Consider the following 23,705-nt stretch of genomic DNA (forward strand, 5'->3'; position numbering starts at 1 on the left):
CCCACGTCCATCGAAAAGAACGCAGTGAACGCTGCGGCTGGGACTGAGGAACAGGAGGAACGTGTCTTACGTGAGGCCCCCAGGTATTTTCACGTTGGTTTGGTGGTCTGAGGTTTCAGGAGAGGTGAGCGGTCGGTAGTTCCAGCTGCACCGCGGAGGTGCTTTCTCTGAAGGCACCTTTCCGTGATGCCATCGAGGCTGGCTGTGCCCTCAGCCAGCGTTTCCTCTTGAGCACGTGCCGTACCGATTCAGGAGCCTGAGGGAAATCAGCAGGACATGTGCTAGCCCTTCTTGGCTGAGCCTCGCCCACGATGACCAGCAATGTCCTGGCAATGTTCTTTCCTCCCCTCTTGTCCCAGCACCGGGCTCAGGAGTGTCCTCTCCTCCTTGCTGTCTCTGCCAAAGGCAGCGTGCATCCCGGGGAGCGATGTCCCCATGGGCGCACGCCTCCCCTGTCGTGCGCTGGCTTGTGGGAACCACAAGAAAGGATCATTTGGGGCTGTAGGAAGCCCCAGTGAAAGTTTCCAGCTGCTGGTGTTCGGTTCTGAAAAATCGGTCCGTGCCCGTGGGTGCCACAGCGGGGACTCGGGAGGTCCCTCTCTGCCTGTGCCTGAATGTCCCGGTACCTTGGCTGTCAGGGGGGCCCGATGGCCCAACCAGCCCCTTGGTTCGTCCCCGGCGCGGTGACCGCTCTGCCTGTGTACCAGAACATCACGCCTGCGTCGGGCTGCCGTGGGTTGGACCACAGTTTCGCAGTTGGGTAAATTATGAATAAAATGGGTTAGCTGACCACCCCTGGGATGTTTCGAAAGGGGGTGTTCCTAGGCTCTTTTCCCCGCAATCAGCTCCTTCTGAACAGCAGCCAGTGAGCCCAGAGAGAAAAAAATTGTGGTCCAACAAGGTTGGACCAAACACAGCACCCAGCACAGTGCTGGCCATCCGCTCTGGAGCATGGCGTCCCCAGGGAACAGCCACGCCGGCAATGGGGAGGAGACCCCGCAAACCGACCAACGACCCCTTGATGTCCAGGCACCCCCACTTCTGGCCTCCCCAGTTCCAGAAGGACAGGGAACTGCTGGAGAGAGTCCAGCGGAGGCTGCGGAGATGTGGAGGGGCTGGAGCATCTCTGTGCTGAGGACAGGCTGAGAGCCCTGGGGCTGTTCAGCCTGGAGAAGAGCAGACCGAGAGGGGATCTCATCAATGCTCAGCAAGAGCTAAAGGGCGGGGGGCAAGAGGATGGGGCCAGACTCTTCTCAGTGGTGCCAGGGGACAGGACACGGGGCAACGGGCACAAACTGGAACACGGGAAATTCCATCTGAACGTGAGGAGGAACTTCTTTCCTGTGGGGGTGGCAGAGCCCTGGCACAGGCTGCCCAGAGTCTCCATCTCTGGAGACATTCCAAACCCGCCTGGACGCGTTCCTGTGCAACCTGCTCCGGGTGACCCTGCTCTGGCAGGGGGTGGGACTGGATGGTCTCCAGGGGTCCCTTCCAACCCCCACCAGTCTGTGATTCTGTGACCCTCTGTTGCGGTGAGAGTGGTGGCGGGAGGAGGCGCGGTGGCTGCGATACGCACCGAGGACCTGCTCCGGCTCCGAGCTGCTGGTGGCATCAGCCAGGGGCAGCGCTTCGCCTCCGTCCCCCCGCGGTGCGGGACCAGCTGTCCAAGGATCAGGTTCCCAGCGTCCACGCTCCGGGCAGGAAAATCCTCCTGGACCAGAGGATGTTTCTCCATCTGCTGTCGTCATTTTCTCCACCCACTGCCGTAGCCGCGGGTTTGCTTTTGTCCCTTCTGGATTTAAAGCTGTGCAGGACCTTGAGAGAGAGGGGGAGAGGGTCCCCGGGAGGCCTCCCAGCTACTAGGCGCTTGCAGATCTCAGCAGGGAGAAAACTCACCTTCTTCACGAATAAGGCATTTTTGAAGTCACCTCGGTTTAAAAAATATTTTTTTTTTGCTGTATTTGCTGTTACCTCAGAGTGTTCAAGATTTCTTTTCACTGACCGCCACCCAGATGCCTTTGTGGTTATGGCAGCCCGTGGAAAGGTTGGGTTGATTTTTACCAGGAAAAGAATATTCCTCGGCGGAGTTACAACACTGAATTCCAAGCAAGCAGGCGTTACTGTCGGAACATTCACTGCCCATGGTGTGCTGCATCCACGCGATGCTCAGCTGCTTCGTTGGGTGGACTTCAGCAGCGGGTGCTCTGCTCTTGCACCGCAGTCCTTGGGGGAAGTGATAGTCCTTGGGGAAGTGGTGGTCAACCCATCCATAGTGGCACTCCAGCCTGACGGGATCAGCTGGAATGAGTCCGGAGCGGGCGCTGTGTACCTGCCTGGAGGTGTTCCTGCCTGCCCAAAGTCCCGGCTCAGATCAGCGGCATTCCCAGGCCAAGGCTTTGCCCCGCTGCCCCACCGCGTGTCCATACGGCGGTGGCTGAGCAGAGCCTGGATGGAGCCATTTCCCCCGATCTCGGCTCGGGAGATGCAGCCGCCACCGCAGCCTCGGTCCCTCTCCCTGGTGTGCCAGGACCCAGCGCCGGTCGGGAGGACACGCCGGCCGGTGCCTTCCCTTCTGGGCATCGATCTCCAAACCATCTGGCCAAGGTCTGCTTTGTTTTCATGGAAAAGGGGCACTTTCCAGGTATTTGTGGAGGAAATGAACCTCTGAAAGCTCGTGTTCAGCACCAGCTCACCCTCGTGGCGTCTCAACAGCAGCTCAGCATGTGCATGCAATGGCTTCTGCCACCCTGTCTTGAGAGAGGTGGCACGAGTGGCCTGGCAGGAATTCCCCCTGTGCAGGTGTGTCAAGCACCGATGTGGACAAGAAACGTTGAGGAAGAGCCTGAGACTCCAAACTTCCTTATGGGAGAGGAGTCGAGTTGTTGGGATTGCAGTTCCATCTTCCTTCTGCGTTTACTGGCAGCAGCCCGAGGTCTTGACCCCCCTGGGTTGCGTGGGTGCCGTTGGTGTCCACCTCTTGGAAGATGGCTCTGAAATACTCCCGTGTTCAGCCCCATCAGGCTTTATTGATGCTGCTGTTCCCGAAGCTGACTGCCCCAGTTCCCCCAGTGAAAGCTCTGGGCCACGAGCCGTTACAGTGACCTTCTGCGGAGCCGCGGTATCTGCCGGTGGCACCAGGAATCGGGAGCTTCCGTGGCTCCGTACGGTGCGTTTCATGGCAGTTGTCTCCCTTGGATGGCCTCCAAGATGCTCACTCAGAATAGCTGGGGATTTCACACCATCCCAGCTGCTCGGTTCCTGTTTTCCCCTGCCTGCTGCTAACCTTGAGGATGCGGCTCCCCATCGCTCGCGGGTCAGATGGGCTCGGCGGTGTGTGCGCCAAAGGCGGGGACGATTCCAGCAATGCCTGGGGCTGTTTTCTTCTTGTTAAAACAAGAGATGAGGCAGCCCCCGCAGCCGGGCTCACACAGCGGATCTTGGGCTGGATCCTGACCATCCACCCCGTTTTAATACCCCGTTCCTCCACCTGTTCCTGTGGAGCCGTTGAGCGAGGGCTTGAGTTTCTTCAGCGGGTTTTGTTAAAAAATACCCTTGTTGCCATTAGGGAGGGCAGTGATCCGAGGAGAATCTTTCCTGCCCTTTACGACCCCCTTGTGCTGGTGGGGTCGTGTTGGGTGACTTTGGGGTCTCTTGCTGCAGTCGCTTTTCCCGAGCATCCGCCCGGCATCGGCTGAAGCCTCCTGATCTACCAGCGCCTGGTCTCGTCTTGCCTCACTCTTTTGCAGCCTCCGATGTTATTTTCACTGGTCTGGAGGCACTCGGGGCTCTTCGTATGCCGTGCTGGGCGGGTTCGGTGCTGGGCACGGCAGGGCACGGTCACCCACGGCCTGGGGCTCGGCTGCGTGGGGGGGGTCTGCGCCGGGAGCAGGGGCCGAGGAACTGCTGAGCACCTCCCGTCTCTTCTCACACCCCTTCGCTTCTCCTCCTCTTTGCTCCTTCTCTCTCCATTCGCCTTCCCCATTCTCTACCCCTTGGCCTCCAGCCGGTGCAGACCCTGACTAAGAGGCAGGAGCCGGGTTCCCTGGCAGCCCCCACGTCCCCCGGCAGCCCTTGGGTCCCCCGGCAGCCCCTGTCCCTCCCTGCCTGCCCTGCCCTGCCCGGCCCAATCTCGAGGTCTTAGAGTAGGTGGTAGCGGGAGCAGGGCGGCCCTTTGGCTGTGTGGGCATGCCAGCAGGGACCGCGGGGATATTGGGCTGGGGGCCAGCAGCGTTGCACCCACCCGGGTGATCCCGCAGTAAGCTGCGACTTTCCATTCCTCCCTTCCTCCTGCCTCCCACTCTCCGCTTCAAAAAAGGGACTGGGAGCCCCTGGGGCTGGCGCGGCAGCGCTCTCGTAATGCCTTTGGCAGTCAGAGGTGGGCACCAGGCTGGGGCACAAACCGCTGTGCAGCAGAGGGGCTGCCGGGGGCGCTCGGGCATGGCTTGGCAGGGAGAGACGAACCTCTAATTCCTCCCTGCGGGATTAGAGGTTTGCTCCAGCTGAGCCAGGAAAAGGGGGAGACCCTCGGTCCGGCGCTTCCCCTCCCGGGGCTGTGGCCGGGCCGCAGCCCTGCGGCGCGGCGGGGCGAATGGCCGTGCGCACACACAGATGCGAGCTGAGCAGAGGAACCCTCCGGTGACGTTGCCCCCTGTCCCGCAGCTGGAACGGCAGCGGCCCCCGCAGCCGCGCCGGGTGCCGGGACGCGCCGTGCAGCGCTGGGGGACCCGCTGGGGTCCGTGGGGAGGAAGCGGTCCGTGGGGAGCGGGAGGGAGCTGCCGGCTCTGAGTGGAGCCCAGCGGTGGCCAGGCCTGGCCCAGGGCCACTGGAGCCATGGCTATGGCCGGTGCCTTTGGACCCACAAGCTCTGGGGCTGAGCACTCACCGCTGCCTGGTGGATGGGGGGCCTCGATCCCTCTGGTTCTGCCCCCACGTACAGTGGGTCATTGAGCCCCCCCAGGTGCTGGGGTGGGCAGCGAGCTCAGCTGCAGCCCGTGCTGGGGAGAGGGGCTGCAGTTGCAGGGGGACGCAGCGAGCGGCCCTGCCTGCAGCGGGGGGGTCACTTTGCCCCGTGTGCCAATGGTTGGCAGCGGGCTGGAGGAGCCCCCCGTCCCCGAGGGTGCCCACCGCAGCCCTACGGAGGAGCAGAACCAGGAGGGGGGAGGCAGCAGGAGCGGGGCGGACGCCTGCCCAGGGGGTTGCAGCAGGACGGGGCTGCCTGGGGGGGGGTTCCCCTGCATCCCCCCTGCCCTGCTGGCCGCCCTCAGCTGCTGCATCTGTGTGTGCGCGCGGGCTCGGGCCAGCGTCCCTGGGCCAGCGGCGCTAACGACCTCTCTCTCCCCTCCGCCCTCTCCACCCCAGAGACTTGACTCGCTGCGACTCCGAGTCCTCCATCCCGCACCTGAGCGACCACCAGCGTATCCCCAGCTCGGCGCCCAAGCTGCTGGCTGCCCGCCCCAACCTGCTGACCAGGTCCATCGAGGAGGCTGCCCCCGGCCACCCTGCCATCGGCGCGCCCACCCCCAACGGCGGCAGCCGGCACGCGGAAGCCTCCGGCCTGGGGGCTTTGCCAGAGCGGCTGCCCGAGAGCCCCATGGTGATGAAGAAGATGATGATGGTGAATCACGGCATGGAGAAGTCCTCCAGCCTGGGGGAGATCAGCCACCCGACAGCCGGCAAGCACAGCCACTCGGATTCCTCCCGGTCCCACAGCCCCAGCTCCACCGACCCCGACACCCCCTCCCCCATCTCTGACTGCCGGCCCAGCGGCGCCAAGAGCACCCGCATCCCGCAGCTGGCTGCCAAGAAGAGCCCGGGGGACGAGGACAGCAGCTTGACAGGCGACGAGGTTGACCTCGGCCAGAGCAAGAAAAAGTTCCCCCTAAAGATCTTCAAGAAGCCCAAGAAGTAGAGATGGAGGGGGGGGAAGAGGACACCCACCCAGAGCGCGACCTGCTGGGAGCCGGGGGGCGGCCGTGCCCCGGGAACGCAGCGCAGCCGCCCGTCCCGCACCCCGCGGGCTCGGCGCCGGCCTCCCCTCCGCACCCTCCGTCTCCCAGTCACCTCACCCAACACTGGCAGCGGGAGGAGCTATTTAAACTTATTTATTTCCTGATCTCTCAGAAAAAAAAAAAAGATTAAAAAAAAACAGAAAAAGAAAAAAAAAAAGGCGACGACAACCGCTCCCCCAAGAGAAGAGCCGCCCTTTCTCCCTTCCGACTGCTGCAGTCCCTGGCTTTGCTGTGCATGGCTTCCAGTTACTCCTGCCTCTGCTCAGCCACACGGCATTTGGGTTTGGTTTCAATGTGGTTTTATTTTTTTATTTTATTTTTTTTTATTATTATTATTTTTAATTTTTTGTTTTGTTTGTTTGTTTCCGGTTCTTCTGCCTCTTCCAACTTTTGCACAGGCTGTCCGGGGAGGTCGGGGTGGTGCGAGCGCGCGGAGCGGGGCCAGCGGCTCCCCCGAGCGGGCAGCGCGCTCCCCGCTCGCCCCTCGGGGTGACTCAGGTGCGAGCCTCCACGGCAGCCGTTCTCTCCTCACTCCCATGAATCACGTTCCTCCACCCTGGCCCCCATGGCTGTGACGGTTGGGAGGGGGAAGATCCCTCTCTGTGCGCTCTTGGTGAGCAAGAGCGAGCGACGACGTGCCCTCGGAGGGAGGGCTCAGCCCTTGCCGGTACTTGTGCATCCGCAGTTCTGCCCTTGACCCGCTTCCCGCTTGCGCCGGGGGCGGCTGCGTCCCGCTGGGATCCCACGGTGGGACGGGGCTGCTCTGACCGGTCGGCCGTGGTGCTGCCGGAGCAGCTCCGGCGTCTGCCTGCGGTGGGATGCTGGGGCAGAGGAGCCCATGGCTGCCCCCATCCTTACTCCCCAGGCCCCTGGAGCTGCCCGGGGCGGGGAGCAGCGATGGGCTCCTCCGAACCCAGACCTGCCCCAGGGGCCTGTCTCTGCAAGGAGCGGGGTGATGGAGGAGCACCAAGAGAAGGGCCGTCTCCGTGGGGTGTTGGTGCAGAGCCGGGTCCAGCCGCCACAACCACACAAAGAGGAAGGGGCTCCCGGTGCAGGGCCCGTCCCCTGTCCCGCTGTCACAGTTTGCCAGTCCCGGAGGGAGCGGGGGGCAGCGGGGGTCTACTTGGCTGGGGACCCGCAGGCTGTGTGTGGGTGGTAGGAGCCTGAAAACGTCCTCCCCCTTCTCCTGGCTCCATCCCTCTGCGGCAGGCCTGCCCTCCGGCCGGGTGCTGGGGGCTCTGCGCCCTCCCCGGGCACCGAGGGGATGCAGGCAGGGACGGAGGCTGCACCCGGGCGTCCTCCCTGCCCCGAGGCCACGCTCGCTCCAGCCGGCGGCCGGGCTCTGCCTGGCTGTGCCAGCCTGTGGCCCGGGCCCTGCTGCCATTCGGTGCCGGCAGAGCCTGCGGCAGGTCTGGGGCTGCCCCCAGCCGCCCTCCCGCATCCCCGGCACCAAACCACCCCCCAGGGCTCTCCTCGGGGTCCCTGCCCTGCCACCCGCTCTGTCCCAAGCCCCCCCCCCAACCCCGTGCCGTCATCCGGCACGTTCCGGCACGTCCCCAGCGGTGGCTGCTGCCCGAGGCCGCCCGGCTGTTGAAGCGGCTGAGGGCAGAGGAGGATGCACGGCTGGCAGGGAGGAAGAGGAGGCAGGGCGGGATGCTGAAAGCCCCCCCCCCCCGGGCCTTGCTTTATGCCAGAGTAATATATATGTGTATGTTGACAATACAGGAAGGGCTATAAAGGTGTTTTTTTGTTTCATAGGTGGTAGTTAGACAATTACACTGTTGCTTTGAGATAAGTGAAAAATTCCTCTAAATGACTAAGTGCCTGCATTTCCCCGCGGCTGCTCCGAGGTGCGGGGAGGGGGGACGCCGCGCTCAGCCCCCACGGTCGGGGCGGCCGCCACGGGCAGCTCGGGGCGGCTCGGCCACCCCCAGGAGCGGGGCTGGCGGCGGCTGTGGGGGCTGCCCGGGCAGGAGCCGGGAGCCCCGGCGGCGCTGCTTGTGGTGGCGGAGACCTGTCGATGCTTCTGGAGAAGGGGTTGGGGATCCACCAAACGGCAACTGTTGACGCATCTGCCAAATCTTGATTTTATTTTTTTTTTTTCGGTCATTTCATAAAACTTTTAAATCCAATAAAGCATGTAGTCTATTTTACGAGCCGGCGTCTGCTGCTCTCTTCTTCCAGCCCTTGCCAGGCTGCAGCGGGGGGGGGCTCCCATCTAGGGGGGGTCGGGGCAGTGGGTGCCTGCTGGTGGCGGGGGGGCTCCCTGGGCAGTGCCCCATGTCCCCCAGCAGCCGCCCCGGCCACCCAGCGGGGAGCAGGGACAGACGGATGCGCTGGCTGTCCCCCACCTGCCCCATTGTCCCAGGGCCGCCTGTCCTGGGATCCCTGGTGTCCTGCCATCCCTGGCCTGGGATGCGCAGAGTCCTGCTGGGTCTGGATCAGGCACTTCTGCTCAGCACCAGGAATAACCCCGTGCCGCCTGGGTGGGTGCAGCGGTGCTGGGCTGTTTCTGCTGCTGGAGGATGGCCCCATCCCGCCAACGCGGCCACGGAGCCGTACATCACCCGTCGGGAGCATGGGGAGAGCGCGGCTGCCCCGATGCCGGGCTGGACACTCGCAGGAAGGACAGACGGACGCTGGGGTCAGGGTTAAAAACACTTCTCTGGGGGCCCCCTCAGCTCCCTGGGTGAGGAACCGGCCACTGACCCTGCCCAGGGCAACACCAACCCTTGCCAAAGCCTTTCCCTGCTCACACCTGTCTGCTCCTGCGGCCGAAGCCAGCGGGACATTGTCCCCCTGCACCCCCAGGCAGCACCGGAGCGTCAGTCCAGAGGCTGCTGCAGGGTGAGGATGCGGCAGGATCCAGCGCCCAGGTCCCGCGGGGCTCCGGTGTGTCAGCAGGGCTGTCGGTGCAGCCCTGCCGGGGGGCACCACCACCCTGTGCAGCAGCAGCACCCGCTGGGATCGGGGCACGGATCCATCCCTGCTTGTGCTGCCCGACAGCCACGGCACAGCCCGGGGCGGGTGATGGCACCCTGGGGCGTGGGGGCGAGTGGGGCGGCCAGCTCACACGCCCCCACGCAGGCACCAGCACACGTGGGCTCGGCCCCAGCAGCACGCAGCGACATCGTGCTGGAAAACGGAGCTTTATTGCAGCAGCCGCGGCAAATACACTCCTGCACTCGCGGCCGCCTGAGGCTACAAACCAGGCCCCCGGCAGCTCCGGCCCCGCTCGCCTGCGCCATGGGGCTTGCCACGGGCTGGGGGCTTTGATTTGGCTGCGGGGCCAGCCCAGCCGCAGCGGTACCAGCCGTGCCGGTGCTGTTGGCCTCGAGCACCGCCTGGGGAGCAGCCAGCAGGGCCTGGAGCCCACCCCGGGGGTCAGCGCGCCATTCCCAGTGCCAGGGTGGGCTTGCCCAGCCTAGCCCCTGCCTGAGGCGGCTGCCGCTGGCACGGACGCTGCCGGCAGCCTGTCCTGCCGGGAGAGCGCCGGGTCAGGGCCAGGGACGCATGCAGACATCCCCAAACCGCTCCGAGACGTGACAACTGCCCAGAGGCAGGTGAAGGGCTGGAGCACGGCCTGGACAGTCGGTGCTGCTGGCGGAGAGTCCCCTAGAAATACCTTTGAAGCGGGCAGAACATTTCTAGGAAAAAGAATTCAAATACACACTGGGATCAGTGGTTAGCATCCGCCAGGGTGGGTGACGGTGATGGCACAAGGGGAGCCAGCCCCCGGGCTGGTGTCCCCAACCCTGGCGGGTCCCATCTTCCTGGAGGTCTCTGAGCGAGGACATGGGGTGCCCCGGGGCCGGCATCAATCTTCGCTGCTGGGGTGGGGCGGCGCGGTGAAGTCGCTGCTGGTCAGGGTGATGGTGAATGGCACGTCGATGACGTCTCCGGCCACATCCCGGGCGGTGGCCGTCCTCCAGGAGTGCAGGGGCTGGGTGGCTTTCTGGAAGCGCTGGGGGTGGGCAAGGGTGAGCAGGGGCTGCCCCGAGCCCCGTGGGGCAGAGGGCAGCATCACCGTGGGCAGGGGCTGGCAGCAGTATGGATGCAGAGGGCTCAGACCCCACCTCCCGCCCCAGCCCCACAGCTCCAGCCCTTTCTCTCTCCCTTGGGGAAGGGTCAGCATCGCCCCGGCTCTGCCACCGCTCTCTCCCAGCCCGTCCCCAGCACTGGGGCAGCCCCTCCTCTGCCCCGACCCCTTCCCCGTCCCCGTGCCCCATCCCGCCTGGCACACTCACGTCACTCAGCGTCCCCGACTCGCGGCACAGGGCCACGGCGGCCCAGAGCGGGATCTGCAGGCAGGTGAGGACGCCGATGCAGACGCCCAGGCTCGTGCCCCAGGCGGGGTACTCGTAGGTGCCGTAGCGCAGGGGAACGCCATACATGTCCAGGAAGGTGTAGATGAGCGTGAACTGGAAGGCAGGGTGGGCAGGAGCGATGGTCTTGGCCGGGCTGGCTGCCACAGGGATCCCCATGGCCACCCCAACCTCCCTCCAGCAGCCACAGAGAGGCCCAGGAGGCCACCAGGACCGGGGCAGCCCCACTCCAAACCCACGGCAAGAGCTGCTCCTCTCGGAGGGGAGGGAGAGATGGAAGGAGAGGAGCTCTTCTCCCCGCCACCCCCAACCCCGGGCGGGCGCTCAGTGCTCACCAGCAGCAGGCAGGGGGTGAAGAAGGCCCAGCACACCTTGAAGTAGCCCAGCATGTGGCTGCACCAGGGCGGACACCGGCAGATCATGTCCACGATGTCCTGGCAGAACTGGTTTATGCCTGCAGCACCCAGGGAGAGGGTGACGGCCGGGCCCCTGACTGCCCCAGCACGGCCCTGCCAGGTGCATCCACTCCAGGGCACCCACGACGCCCCGCGCTGGGGCTGAGCCGTGCCGGCGGTGGCGGTGCTGGGTGCTGAACATCCACCACACTTCAGTGGGTGGAGAGGAAATCGCATCCCCCATGCACAGGGAAAATTGCACCCCAGCTTCGCACCGTCTCCTTGCAGGGCTGAGCTGCGCGTGGGCAGCAGGACGGGGGGTATCTCCCTGCCCACCCCAGATCCAAGCAGTCCACAGCTGCAGGTGCACCCTATAGACCCTGGCCACGGTTTGCCGTGAGCCGCAGGAATGCCAAGTCTTGGCAGAGTGGGAGCCAGGGGCTACCCTGTGCCGTAAACACCCTGCAGCAGTGCTACGGGGCCAGCAGCACCGCACCCCAGTGCTGGCTGCACCCCAATCCACACCCCAGCCCCGACTGCACCCCAATCCACACCCCGGCGCTGGCTGCATCCCAATCCACACCCCCGCGCTGGCCGCACCCCAGTGCACACCCCAGCGCTGGCTGCAGCGTGCCCCAGGGCCGCCGGCTCCGCTCACCGTAGCAGAAGGCGATGCCCAGGCACATGATGAGGGTGACGATGATCAGCCCGAAGCCGGTGCTGTAGGTGTCAATGAGGGTGAACCAGAAGATGCCTCCCTGTGAGGTGGTGAGGGATGGGGTCCGCGGGGTGGGTGCAGGGCACCCCGGGCCACAGACACCATCCATGCCAAGGCCACGCATGGCCCTCCATCCCAGTCCCAGAGGCTGGAGAGGGAAGGAGGCCGTTTCCCCAGCCTCCACCCTGGCATCACCCGAGGGTGCTGGGTGCTGCGGGATAAGGGTGCAGGGGACCCCATACCTGGGTGACCAGCAGGAGCCCCAGCAGGTAGAAGGAGATGCAGAGCACAGCCAGGAACGCCGTCTTCCTCCTCCAGTCGCGCAGGGCTGGGAACTCGTCCAGGATGGCTGTGGTGATGCCCTCGATGTTCCCAAACTGAGGGATGGAGGATGTCAGTGGGGGGGATGTCCTGGTCCCTGCCTCCCCTGGCCTGGGTGCAAGGGATGGTCCCCACAGAGGGGACGCAGAGGGGACTTTGCATTTGTCCCCATGTGCATCCCCATCCCCGTGACACCCGGGCACGTGGAGAAACCCATGCCCAGTGCTGGTGGGATGTGGCCGCATCCCTGCTCCATCACCCTGGGTGCAGCCCCACATGGGGGGCGCTGTGCATCACCCCTACCCCAACACCATCCTCATGCTTCTGGCTCGTGCATATCATGCACTCTGCATGCCCGAGACGGGGTGTACCTGGCACCCCAAGGCCAGGCACAGGGCAGGACATGGGGCTGCCGGGGGTGACAATCACCAAAGTGTCCACTCCCAGCGTCAAGAGCATCAGGAAGAAGAGGATGGACCAGAACGGGGAGCCGGGCAGCAGGGAGAGGGCTTCAGGGTACGCCACGAACGCCAGCCCGGGGCCTGTGGGGTGAGACAGAGGGAAGCGTGAAAGGACCCGTCGTGGTGAGATGGGCCGAGCCCAGCAAGCTGGCAGCCAGGCGGGGTGTGAGCTTGGCTGCAGCTCCACCGCCCCGTCCCTGCGCAGGGCACCGGGACGTCCCCTGGCACGGCACGGCAGGAGTTCCCCCTCCCCAAGCCCATACCTGAGGCAGCAACGCTGCCCACGGGGACTTGTTTCCTCCAGGCCATGTGTCCCAGCACTGAGAAGATGGCGAAGCCGGCGAAGAAGCTGGTGCAGCAGTTCCCGATGGCGATGACCAAGGTGTCCCTGCCGGGGAAGGTGTCACAGTCCCACACCCATGGGGTGAGGATGGAGACGGGGGCATCCCTGCATGGTCCCGCAGGGCTCAGACCTCTGCATGACTGCCCCGCTCCTCCCCAGCTGCAACCCCGGGGCTGCCCCGACAGCCCGAGCCCCCCGAGCCCCCGAGCCCCAGCGCCCCGGCCCCGCTCACCGGATGACGTTGTTGTCAAACTTGTTGTAGGAGGCCATGGAGATCAGCCCCCCGAACCCGATGCCCAGGGAGTAGAAGATCTGTGAGGCCGCGTCGCTCCACACCTGGGGGACAACGATGCGGGGGGGCTGCAGGACTCCCCAGCCCAGCCTGCCCCGCCGACCACTGCTGGGGGGGGATCGCTGCTGTCGGGGACCCCCTGGCCCCGGTGTGGGGTTACCTGGGCGCTCCGCAGCCTGCTCCAGTCCGAGGAGAGGTAGAAGCGGACGCCGTTGAGGGAGCCTTCCAGCGTGGCCCCCCGGATGATGAGGATGAGGATGACCAGGTAGGGGAAGGTGGCTGTGAAGTACACCACCTGCGCAGGGCACGGCACGGCTCAGCCTCACTCCGCCGGCACAGCAGCCCCCCCAGTGACCCCCTGCACTGCCCCTCACCTTGCCCAAGCTGCGGATGCCCTTCAGCATGCAGAGGAAGACGAGGATCCAGGCCGCCAGCAGGCAGAGGGCAAGCGGCCACTGCACAGGACCAGGGTCCTCGAGGCCGGAGCTGTGCGTCACCCCCAGCACCTGCTCGCTGCGGCGCGGGGACAGGGGTCAGAGGAACGGGGGATGCAGGGCACCCTTGTCACCCCCGCAGTGTCCTTGTCCACCCCTCTGCCATCCTCAAAGCCGACTGCCGCTTGCTCAGCCCTGGCCCTCCAGGATCAGGGGAGATGGAGCCAGGGCTGGACCCGCAGACATGGGCTGGAAGAGGGACACGTGCCACGCTGCCACGTGGGGACTTACTTCCAGAAAACCTCGCTGGCGCTGACCCAGCCGGTGGTCCCCGACGCATTCTGCAACACACAGCCCCGCCAGGTCACCACCACGGTCACTGCCACCGCCACCATCCCCCATGTCCTGACCTTCCTGCTGCCAGCAAAGCCTCTCCAAAGAGAAACCAACTGCCCGGTCCTCATCTGGCATCTGTCCCCGCAGCATCCCACCCTGGGACCGGACCCTGCAACGCTGCCAGCCCGGGGGCCACCAACCTTGCAGATTTCCGCGTTCCAGGGGGCATCGCAGGACCAGGGCAGAGGGCTCTGGAAGGAGGAGCCCAGGTAGTAGAAAGCCCAGGCCATGATGACGTTGTAGTAGAGGGACACCAGGGAGGACACGATCAGCATAGCAACGCCAACGCCTGCGGGAGGAGAGGGGTGGCTGAGGGAGGGCAGGCGGGGGCCCGTCCGCTCCCTGCAGACCCCCAGCATGGGTCCAAGGGGCTAGAGAGGTGGCAGGAGACCTGCCCGGGGACCAAGGGGATGTCCCAGCCCCCGTACCCACCCCGCATCCCTTCCCGCAGCCCAGCCATCCCCAGCGGCTGCGGGGGCAGGAAGGAGAGGTGCCCCCAGCCCCACCTTTCAGGAGTGGGCAGCACTTCCAGACGGTGATGGGCCCCGCAGCCCCGTACTGGCCCAGGCTCAGCTCCATCAGGAAGAGGGGCAGCCCCGTGACGAGCAGCATGATGAAGTAGGGGATGAGGAAGACGCCTGGGCAGAAGGAGGGGGGCAGCGGGTTGGGGGGATGGCCGGCACCAGCCTGGGCCCCCCCAGAGGACAGACGTGCGTGGTTCAGGCTCGTGGCGGGGACACGTGTCTGGGCAGGATGCAGCGGAGCAAGGAAAGCTCCTGGGGGCTGCTGGCTCCATCCTGGGAGCTGGTGGGATGCCGCTGGCCCTGGCTTGGGGTGGGTGGTGGGTGCAGCTGTGGGCGCTGCAGTGGTGCTCAGGGCTGAGGGATGCTCAGGGCTGAGGGATGCTCAGCGCCATGGGGTGCTCAGGGCCCTGGGATGCTCAGGGCCCTTGGATGTGCCCACAGGAGATCCTGGTGTTTCCTCTGGCGATACACTGTCATCTCCATCATTACACAGCTTGTCTCACCAACTGCCTTCTCTGCAGAGGAAATCCTGCTCCTTGCAGCCTCAGCCAGGCCAAATTTGTGCTGGAAAAGGACATTTTTCCCAGGGACAAATCGGTATTTCCCAGCTGACAGCCAGCTGCAGCCCAAGCCCATCCTCTCCCGGTGGCAAAGCCCCGGCGCAGCGATTGCCGTTCCCCGCAGCGGAGCAGCTCTCCAGCCACGACGCCATATTCAATCCCTGCTCCCCCACAGCCTCGCTGACAGACCAGATGTGGGGCTGATTGCTCGTTAGCCCGGCACTCATTAGCGCAGCGCTGCAGGGGAGTCACCAGGCAGCCCTGGCAGAGGCTTTGCAGGGCTCGGCCTGGGGAGGAGGGGACCACCGCGGGTTTAAAGCTCCATTGGGACATCAGGAATTTCTGCTTGGCTGTTGGCAGAGGCTGGGAGCGAGGGGTGACGGTGCCCCAGTCCTGCCGGCTCCCTGCAGCTGGAGGCACCGGCGGCGGGGCCAGGGATCAGCTGAGCATCGCCAGGCCGTGGGAGCGGGGCAGCGCTCGTGTCCCTGCTCTGCCCCCGGCGCTGGGAAATGGTGGCTCTGGCTGCGTTTCTGCTGGTCCAATCCATCCTGCCGCCGCTGGCACTGCAGGGGTCTTCTGCTAGAGGTGTCGCACGGGGACAAATCTCACAACAACCCGAGCTCCGTGGCTTTGGGATATGCTCTCCCCTGACTGCCTTCCCCCCATCACTTTGTGGGGGGACTGATTTCTCCTGCTGGCCCCAAGCCCCTTTGGCTGACGCTGGCCGGAGGGTGGGCAGGGAGCGGCTTCCTCGTCCCCGCTGGGTGCCAGGCAGTGCCCGCGGGCAGCGTGGGCCCCGCGTGGCCGGGCAGGTGCAGTGACACCCAGTGGCAAGCGCACCCATCGTTGCACCTGGCCGAAGCCACCCTCACCCTGCCGGGATGAGGGGTCTGCGGGGTCTGCGGGGTCCACGTGTAAGAAAGGCAGGGATTGTTTTTACAACAGAGAAAAGCCGTTTCCATCAGAGGTGACACGATAAGGGAATGACTGAGACAAAGAGGCTCCAGCAAAGGCTTGTAGAACATCTCTTATCACACAGACAAAAGGACAGACTGATTCCTATTGGATTAGTGTCTAGAAGGGTGGTCAAACATTTAACCAGGACTAACCACCGTTCTTGCAAGAACGTTCAAATAAAATGTGCTTCATATCGTTCACTGCCTGAGCCGTTGTTATTGGATAAGGAGCGTTCCTCACCCATGGGCGATGCACCTGGCAAGTGTCCCACAGCACAGCCCGTCTCCTGCCCTTCCCAGCCCCAAGGGAGCACCCGGCTTTGGGCACGTGTGGCCCCGTGCAGTGCAGGCAGCCCCTGCCCGCAGGCAGCTGAGCCCCAGGAGAAGACCTGGGGGGGCGAGGGGTCCGTGATGGGTGGTGGGAGCACCGGGCGCGGGAAGCTCAGGGTGTCCCACTTGCCAGCTGTCACTGCAGCAAGGGAAAAGCCCGGTGTCCTCTGCAGCCGTGCCAAAGGCGGCCACGATGGGGGACACCACAGCGTGTGGGGACGGTTGCATCTCCCTGTCCCCAGAGAAGGTCACCCCACTGCAGTCTCCCATCCCCGCAGGAGTAGGGTGCCAGCTGGGCACAGGGAGCCCCCCCACACACCCCTGTGCCCTGGGGCAGCGGCATCTCCCGTGGGAGCAGCCACTTCTCCTTCTCCCTCTGCTCCCTCCATGACGCTGGCGCTAACGCAGGGCAGGCTGCGCAGCCCCTCGGGAAGGAGGAGATGCTTCCCAGGAGGATCCGCGGCCAACCCTGCACCCCAGCCCCAGCGCGGGGCACGGCAGCCCCACCACCCAGCAGCGAACCCTGCCCCGAGGGCCAAATTCCTCCCCGGTTAGGCGACGTGCTTGGCACAGCCCAGCCCTGGCACGTCCCGCCAAGGTGCCGGTGCTTCCCCAGCCCCGTGCGGTGTCACAGGGATGGATGCCAGCTCCGGCGGGCAGTAGGGGCAAGCGTGCCATGTCAGGGACAGCTGGAGCTTGGGGCAGAGGTTTGGGGGGCTGCAGGGTGCCAGGCAGGGTCCCACACTCCTGTGCCCCAGGCATGGCTGCCTGGCTGCCGCACAAACACACCCGCCGGCCAGCCATGCCCCAAACAAGTCGGTTGGCTCATTAGCAAATTACTTCCATTACAGTGATTTAAGAAGCATCCGTGGGGCAAAGGGGAAATCACCAATTTAACCAGGCAGTTTGAAGTGAATCATAGAATCATAGAATCATAGAATCATAGAATCTTCATGGTTGGAAAGGACCTTTAAGATCATCGAGTCCAACCATACACACACACAAAAAACAAAAAAAAACCACAAAAAACCAGACCCCTACAACCTCTGCCACTAGAGCATGTCCTGAAGTGCCAAAGCATGTCCTGAAGTGCCAAATGTGAAAAAAACAGTGCAATAAAAGCCCCCGATCCTGTTCTGGGGAGGGCAGGCTGTGGGGCTGGGCTGTCTCCGAGCCCACAGAGCATCGGGGACCCCGAGCTGGCAGCAGAGCGGTGCAGACCGCGATGCCCGGCATAAGGGGAGATGCCACAGGGCAGAGTAGTGTGGGTCAGAGGCACAGCAAAGCTGGCAAGGGCCGGACGGGGAGAGGTGGGCCCTTTGGCTGGGCGCAAGGGGAGACAGCGTCAGGGCAGCCGCAGAACCGAGGGGCTCAGGAATGACCTTTGGGGAGGTTTCTCCCGTCCCACAGCCCAAGGACAAGGTGCTGCATCCTGGGGTGTTGCCACCAGGCACAAGCTACACGCTGAGCTGCCTGCACTTTGTCCTGCCCCAGAAATGTGGCAGGTTATTGCCCCCCTTGGCTGCCTTCCCGGGCCCTCCTGCCGAACTGAATTGGGTTTTACAGCGGACAGGCACCTCCACGTGCCACGCACAACAGCCTGCAGCTGCACAGCACCCCTTGCTACCGCTGCTGCGGAGGGGCTGACAGAGCTGACGGGGGGGGGTCACTGCCTTTCTGGCCATGCCCCGCTTCTCCGGGCAGGGGCAGAGATGCTCTGTGGACAGGCTCTGCCTGGATCCAGCTCTTTTTGGCTCAAACCACCCGGGATGGTGCTGCTGGCTGCTCCAGGCTCACCCTACAGGCAGGCACAGGGCAGCCCCAGCAGGAGCAGGAGAAGTTCCCCAGTGGACCCACGGAGAGATGCTTAAAGCATCCTTCCCCATGGTCCTTACAGTGGGGTTAAACTGGTGGTGTCCAGGTGGGCAACACAAGACCCTAAATCCCTGAATCCCCCATGCTTGCTCTCCTGGAGAGCACAGCCCCCATGCACCTTCCCGCTGTCCCTCCCCAGCCCCCTGTGCCCCTGGTCTCCATCCTGGAGAAGGGAGCAGTGCCCTGGTGCCTGGGGAAGGGATGTGTGTGCCCGCGGCTGGGACCCACCTCCTCCATTGCGGTAACACAGGTAGGGAAAGCGCCAGACGTTGCCCAACCCCACACAGTAGCCCAGGCAGGACAGCAGGAACTCATACTTGCTGGCCCAGGTCTCCCGGGGTAGGGTGGGGGCCAGGATCTCAGGCTGGAGCGGGGGTCCTGGCCAGGGCTGGCTGGTGGGGTCAGCGGGCGGACCCTCCGTATGGAAGATGTTGACCTGCAGAGGAGAGCAAAGCATCAGGACCCGCTGGCCGCAGCCTGCAAACCCCGCAAGGGTCCTCAGCAGGGCTGGGCATGGCCAAGATCTCACTGAAAAAGCGTCTGGTTCCCAAAAGGATTTTGGGGCTCTCCCTGAAACTGCCCAGCGGACCCTGTGGTGGCCCATGCTGTGGGACGTGGGAGGCTCAGACCGGCCCAGAGCTCCAGGCTGGTCCCCAGGCTGCAGAAGCCCTGTGCAGGTCGGGGCAGACCCCAGCCCAAACGCCCTGAGCACGCTTGATCCAGCAGATCCTCCTGTAGCGTGAAAGTCAGCAGCTGGCATTCACCCGCCCCAGGGATGGGGTTTCATCTCTGCTCTGCCTCATGCACCCAGGACCATCTAAACACAGGGACTGCCCGGATCGGCACCCCAGCACTCAGCCCTGCGCCGGGCAGATGAGGGTGGGTGCAGGGGTGCTTGCCACTTCTTGATGCACCACTGGCCACAGCCCTCCTGCCCAGTGCCTCCGAGGCCAGTGGGGCCATCTTGGGCTTCCACCTTTGCCAGGGTCCTGCCCTGCCAGGTCCCCTCCCCTGCCCTGGACAGGGGACCCAGGAGCAAGGGCTGGAGCCATCAGCTCACCCTGTGCCAAGGCAAAGCGGTGCTGGACGCAGGGAGGAGAGACCCCGAGCTGTGTGCTGTGCACATGGTGTGGACCATCGCTTTAAAGAGAGTGTGGCCAGCAGGTGGAGGGAGGTCATCCTCCCCCTCTGCTCTGCCCTGGGGAGGCCACAGCTGGAGCACTTGGTCCAGTTCTGGCCTCCCCAGTTCCAGAAGGACAGGGAACTGCTGGAGAGAGTCCAGCGGAGGCTGCGGAGATGCGGAGGGGCTGGAGCATCTCTGTGCTGAGCAAAGGCTGAGAGCCCTGGGGCTGTTCAGCTGGAGAAGAGCAGACCGAGAGGGGATCTCATCAATGCTCAGCAAGAGCTAAAGGGCGGGGGGCAAGAGGATGGGGCCAGACTCTTCTCAGTGGTGCCCAGGGACAGGACAAGGGGCACCGGGCACAAATTGGAATGAAGGAAATAAGGAAATGTTCATTTTGAGGGTGGCAGAGCCCTGGCACAGGCTGCCCAGAGAGGTGTGAGAGTCTCCTTCTCCATTGATACTCAAAACCCGCCTGTGCAACCTGCTCTGGGTGACCCTGCTCTGGCAGGGGTTTGGACTGGATGGTCTCCAGAGCTCCCTTCCCACCCCTACAATTCTGAGATTCTGTGATTCTGAGGTGGGGGACCAGCAGGGAGATGGGGGCTCATACCTCTCACTAGCCCTGGACCCCATACTCTCACCCTGCTGGCACCTCTGCTGAAGGGGGAATGAGTGTGGTGGGGAGAGAAGGAACAACGATATCATATGCCTCATTTGTTATCATAAGTTTTTGCCAGGGGCTCAGTGGGGCACCGAGGCCCATAGAGGCTGCAGGACAGCTGCTCTGCTCCCAGGGCATGGCCGGCAGCACCACAGGGAGCTGCAAGGTCATGGCTGGGTTTGGGGTTGTGATCCCTTCCACCAGCACCAGCCTCCTTGGGCACAGGTCCTGCCACCCTGGGAAGGATGGAGGGATCCCCCAAATCGGCCCACAGAGGCTGCTCCAGCCACACGGTCCTTCCCCGGAGGTCCCCTCTGCCACCCGGGCTGCAGCCTTCTCCTGGTCCCTCCGGGACAGATCCTGACCCAGCAAGGTCGGACTGCCAGGAGAGACGAGGATGAACAAGAGAGCGCGAGGACCTCCCCCAGCCCCTGCCCGGGGGTCTGGCAGCGTGGTGGTACTTGGGAATGTTGTGGCGTGGGGAATTTCCTTTAGTATCAGTGTCACAACAGACGCAAACAGTTGTTCCCACCCAGCTGTGTTCCAGGCCTCAGGAGCGTGTGGCTCTCACCCCAGCCCTGCCTCTGGCAAGGCCAGCACTGCTGTGACTCAGTTTCCCCCGCCTGCGGGACCCCGCGGGGAAGCACCACTCGAGGCAGGGCAGCGTTGCTCAGTGACACAGCAGCGTTATGATTCACAGACCGCAAAGCCGGCCGGGGCCGCTGAGATCAGACCTGATCTCATGCGTGACACAAGCCAAAGGCTGGGTGGCCCAGGCTTCGCTCCCGCTGGAGCGTGAGAGTTTATTGCAGAAGAAGATCCAGTTTTGAATGAAATAAAAATACCCTCCGTGACACAGTGTCCCTGCCCAGGCTTTAGGGGGCTGATCCAGTATTTACTTCTCCTGCATAGCATCTTTTTCCTCTGCTCACACCACCCCTTCCTAAGCAACGGGATGGGTCATCGGGAAAGCAATCTGTGAACTCCAGCCATTTGGAAAATGCCCCTCCATCTCTACAGTCTCCAGTGAGTGCAGAAATCCTGAAATCCAGCACATTCCCCAGCTCCATCCCGTTCTCTCAGGGCCGCGGGCAGGAGATCACAGAATCACAGAATGGTTTGGGTTGGAAGGGACCTTAAAGATCTTCTAGTTCTACTCCCCTGCCCTGGGCAGGGACACCTCCCACCAGCCCAGCTTGCTCCAAGCCCCGGCCAACCTGGCCTTGAACCCCTCCAGGGATGGGGCAGCCACAGCTTCTCTGGGCAACCTGGGCCAGGGGCTCACCGCCCTCACAGCCAAGAATTTCTGCCCGAGATCTCAGCTCAATCTCCCCTCTTGCAGTGGAAACCCTTCCCCTACTCTATTGCTACAGATGTGCCTTGCAGCAGGCAGGCAGAGCGTGCACTGCTGAGGGTGGCTCTCATGTGGTCTCCGAGACATCAGCATGTTGGGGCTCATCAGAAGCAACCGTTTTTGGCCGCATGCAGCCCCAGGACACCAAGACGTCTGCTCTTGTGCAAAGTCCACGGGCACAGTCCAGCTGCCTCCAGGCACCTGATCCCAGGGGATTGCAGCCCGGCAGTGCCAGCACCCACATGAGCTTGTTTACTCCAGAAACCAGGGTGAGCCTCAGCATTCCTGCAAGGTCCCAGGTATCAGCTCGCGATTATCTGTGGGTGGTTGAAACAAGGTGCAGATTAACTATGCCATCGGCTGAGTGGGCATTGCCTTGCATCTGGCACTGCATCAAGGCTGTCTGTCCTCCCAGAACTGGCTGGGAAGCAAGGCGCAGGGATGCCCGCTGTTGTTTGCAGGAGCCAGCCCGGGCACAGCAGGGCTAGTGCAGACCTAGCGAGTCCTGCTGAGCCTGCCAAGCTGTGCTATGGGTGCCCTGCGCCCCTGGCAGCGTCTGCTGTCCCCACACCTCCTGGGGCTTCCCACTGCCAGCCCAGAGCAATGGAAAAGTGGTCATAACTGCTTACACAAAGTGGCCACGCCGCCCGTCTCCCCGCTGCTTTGGACGGAGGAGGTGATAAACATGCGGCACCTTCCCCGGGGAGGTCAGCGAGGGTGGACGGGGAGTTAAAATGCTACCAGGGAATGCAGGAAACATGCCACAGGATGATCAAGGGCTTCCTGGGCAATTCTCCTGGCCCAAGGTGCTGCTCTTGCCCTTCTCCCGCAGGGCTGCCTTGCACAGGCGCCTGCAGCACCCTTGTCCTGATCATGGGGCAATTAATGCAGTTATCAGCCCCACCCATTTCCAATCACGTTTTATTGGTACTGGAGCTGTGGATGGAAATTCCCTGGGCCCGTTCAGCCCTGCTGACTTGGCAGGACCTGCTCCCTGCCACCTTACCCACCTAAAATGCTGGCAAACGTGACTGGGATGGGGGGGTCTCAGGAAGGAGACGCAGGATGGGGCGGAGGAAGAGCAGTGCTCGGCAGCCTTCAGCACAGCTGGCAGCAGGGCTGTGCAAGCATCCTGGCCCCGCGGCTCACTCCTTGCACTCCGCCGGGACACCAGGGCTCTAGCCCAGCCAGTCTCAGCCCAGAGCATTCAGCACTGTCATTGTGACCAAGCCCGGTCTTATCCCATGCCCCCACATCTTGCACTGAAGCCCCGAGGGCAGACCACAGGGGCCGAGCAGCCCCATCTCCCCCACCATTCATGTGCTCCACGCTGTCTGGGGTTACCTTGGAGCTGTGACCCCCTCGGCTTGCCTGTCCCACACTCTCTGTACCCAAAAAGGAAATCTGCCTGCACAGGCCCCCCAGGCAGCAGCCTGCACCCAGACCCCGCTTGCCCGTGGCCACCCCATGCCCCAGCAGCAACCTGCAGCCCCAACACAAGGGAGAGCGGTGCGGTCCCTTCAGCCCTTCACAGAGATGCTCTGAAGAGCATCAGCCCCATCTGCCTTTCAGAGCAGAGCCGGCTTTGCCCGGCACAGCCTCCCCAGAGCCCTCCAGATGGGTGGAAGATCTGCCCCACGACCAAGGGGACACCGGGCTCCAGCTGCTTTGTGCACCCTGAGAAATCCCGGCAGCTCTGCCAAACTGCAGCCACGGGGCAAATTGCAAGGGGGTGTCCACCCATCAGGGATGGAGAAAAGGCACTGCTCCACGGCAGAGGGATTGCAAGAGGAACCAAGCCGAGCTGAGACCCAAAGGCTGGCCATCACCGTGGCACGTGGGTGGCTAAGGGACAACGATCTGTGGAAACCCCTGCAGGATCCACACACCCCTGCTGCTGCTCCCACCACAACCGTGTCTCACTGGGGGGGTTCCCAGTGGGGCCAGCTGCCACGGGGCTGTGGAGGGTGACCGGCGCCCTGTGGGTCACCAGCAGTGAGAGCAGCACAGGACAGGGCAAACATGTCCCCTCAGGGCCCTGGTCCTACCGTGGGCTCCGGCGGTGTGGCGGGGGCCGGGGGCCCCGGCGTGTCGAGGTGCCCGGTGCACGGCATTTCCTGCTGGGTGGCAGGAGGGAGGGAGAGAGGGAGGGAGGGACGGCCACGCTCCGCTCACCTGCGCCAGGTGCAGCTCCGCCCCAGCTTGTCCCGGCCCGGGGTGCGGGATCCACTGCGACAGGGTCCCCGTGAACCCCCCCAGAGCCCACAGCCCCCCACAAACCGTTCATCCTGCTCCTTTTTGCAGCCAGAAGGGACCAGAGGTATCACTGCCAGCTCAATACGAGTTGTGGGGACAGGGCTGCACTCGGCGGGGTGAGACGGCACCCGTTGCTCACCCAGAGCTTGGCACAGGGTGGTCCCTCTCAGCACCCAGCCTCTGCTGGAACCTGGTTTTGTGCCGGGCTCCCCGGACACCCTTGGCCAAGCCACGCTGCAGGAGCAGCACGGGGCCTTCCCCAGCCATGTCCCCGCTCAGGAGGGGCACCAGGACACCGGGGCCGTGGCACTGCAAAGGTGGTCAATCCCCACCCCATTGCAGAGCAGTGTGAGGAGGCAGACAACGGTGCCAA

The 23,705-nt window shown here is 63.9% G+C and overlaps 2 protein-coding genes across 10 annotated transcripts in view; one reads left to right on the plus strand and one right to left on the minus strand.

Moving 5' to 3' along the window:
* The window catches only part of STIM1 (stromal interaction molecule 1), a 111,239-nt gene extending 103,078 nt beyond the window's left edge, over positions 1-8,161 (plus strand). For 7 of the 9 annotated variants that reach the window (XM_063328460.1, XM_063328465.1, XM_063328475.1 and 4 more), the window contains one exon: positions 5,359-8,161. In XM_063328460.1, coding sequence (XP_063184530.1) covers positions 5,359-5,908 — 550 coding nt within the window. In that variant the 3' untranslated portion in view covers positions 5,909-8,161. The remainder of the gene's footprint in view (positions 1-5,358) is intronic. The other 2 variants (XM_063328516.1, XM_063328527.1) reach the window with 1 other exon arrangement.
* Positions 8,162-9,789: 1,628 nt separating this feature from the next.
* LOC134515702 (sodium-dependent proline transporter-like) lies at positions 9,790-23,190 on the minus strand. The gene is made up of 15 exons (XM_063335022.1): positions 23,125-23,190; positions 18,167-18,374; positions 14,200-14,331; positions 13,834-13,982; positions 13,589-13,638; positions 13,238-13,376; positions 13,024-13,158; positions 12,804-12,907; positions 12,492-12,616; positions 12,197-12,309; positions 11,689-11,823; positions 11,387-11,486; positions 10,669-10,787; positions 10,256-10,429; positions 9,790-9,972 (listed from the first exon to the last, which is right to left on the minus strand). The coding sequence occupies exons 1-15, from the start codon at positions 23,188-23,190 to the stop codon at positions 9,826-9,828; spliced, it is 1,896 nt and encodes a 631-aa protein (XP_063191092.1). The 3' UTR covers positions 9,790-9,825.
* Positions 23,191-23,705: the final 515 nt, after the last annotated feature.

This window comes from Chroicocephalus ridibundus, chromosome 1, assembly GCF_963924245.1.
Source record: "Chroicocephalus ridibundus chromosome 1, bChrRid1.1, whole genome shotgun sequence".
Taxonomy (NCBI): domain Eukaryota; kingdom Metazoa; phylum Chordata; class Aves; order Charadriiformes; family Laridae; genus Chroicocephalus; species Chroicocephalus ridibundus.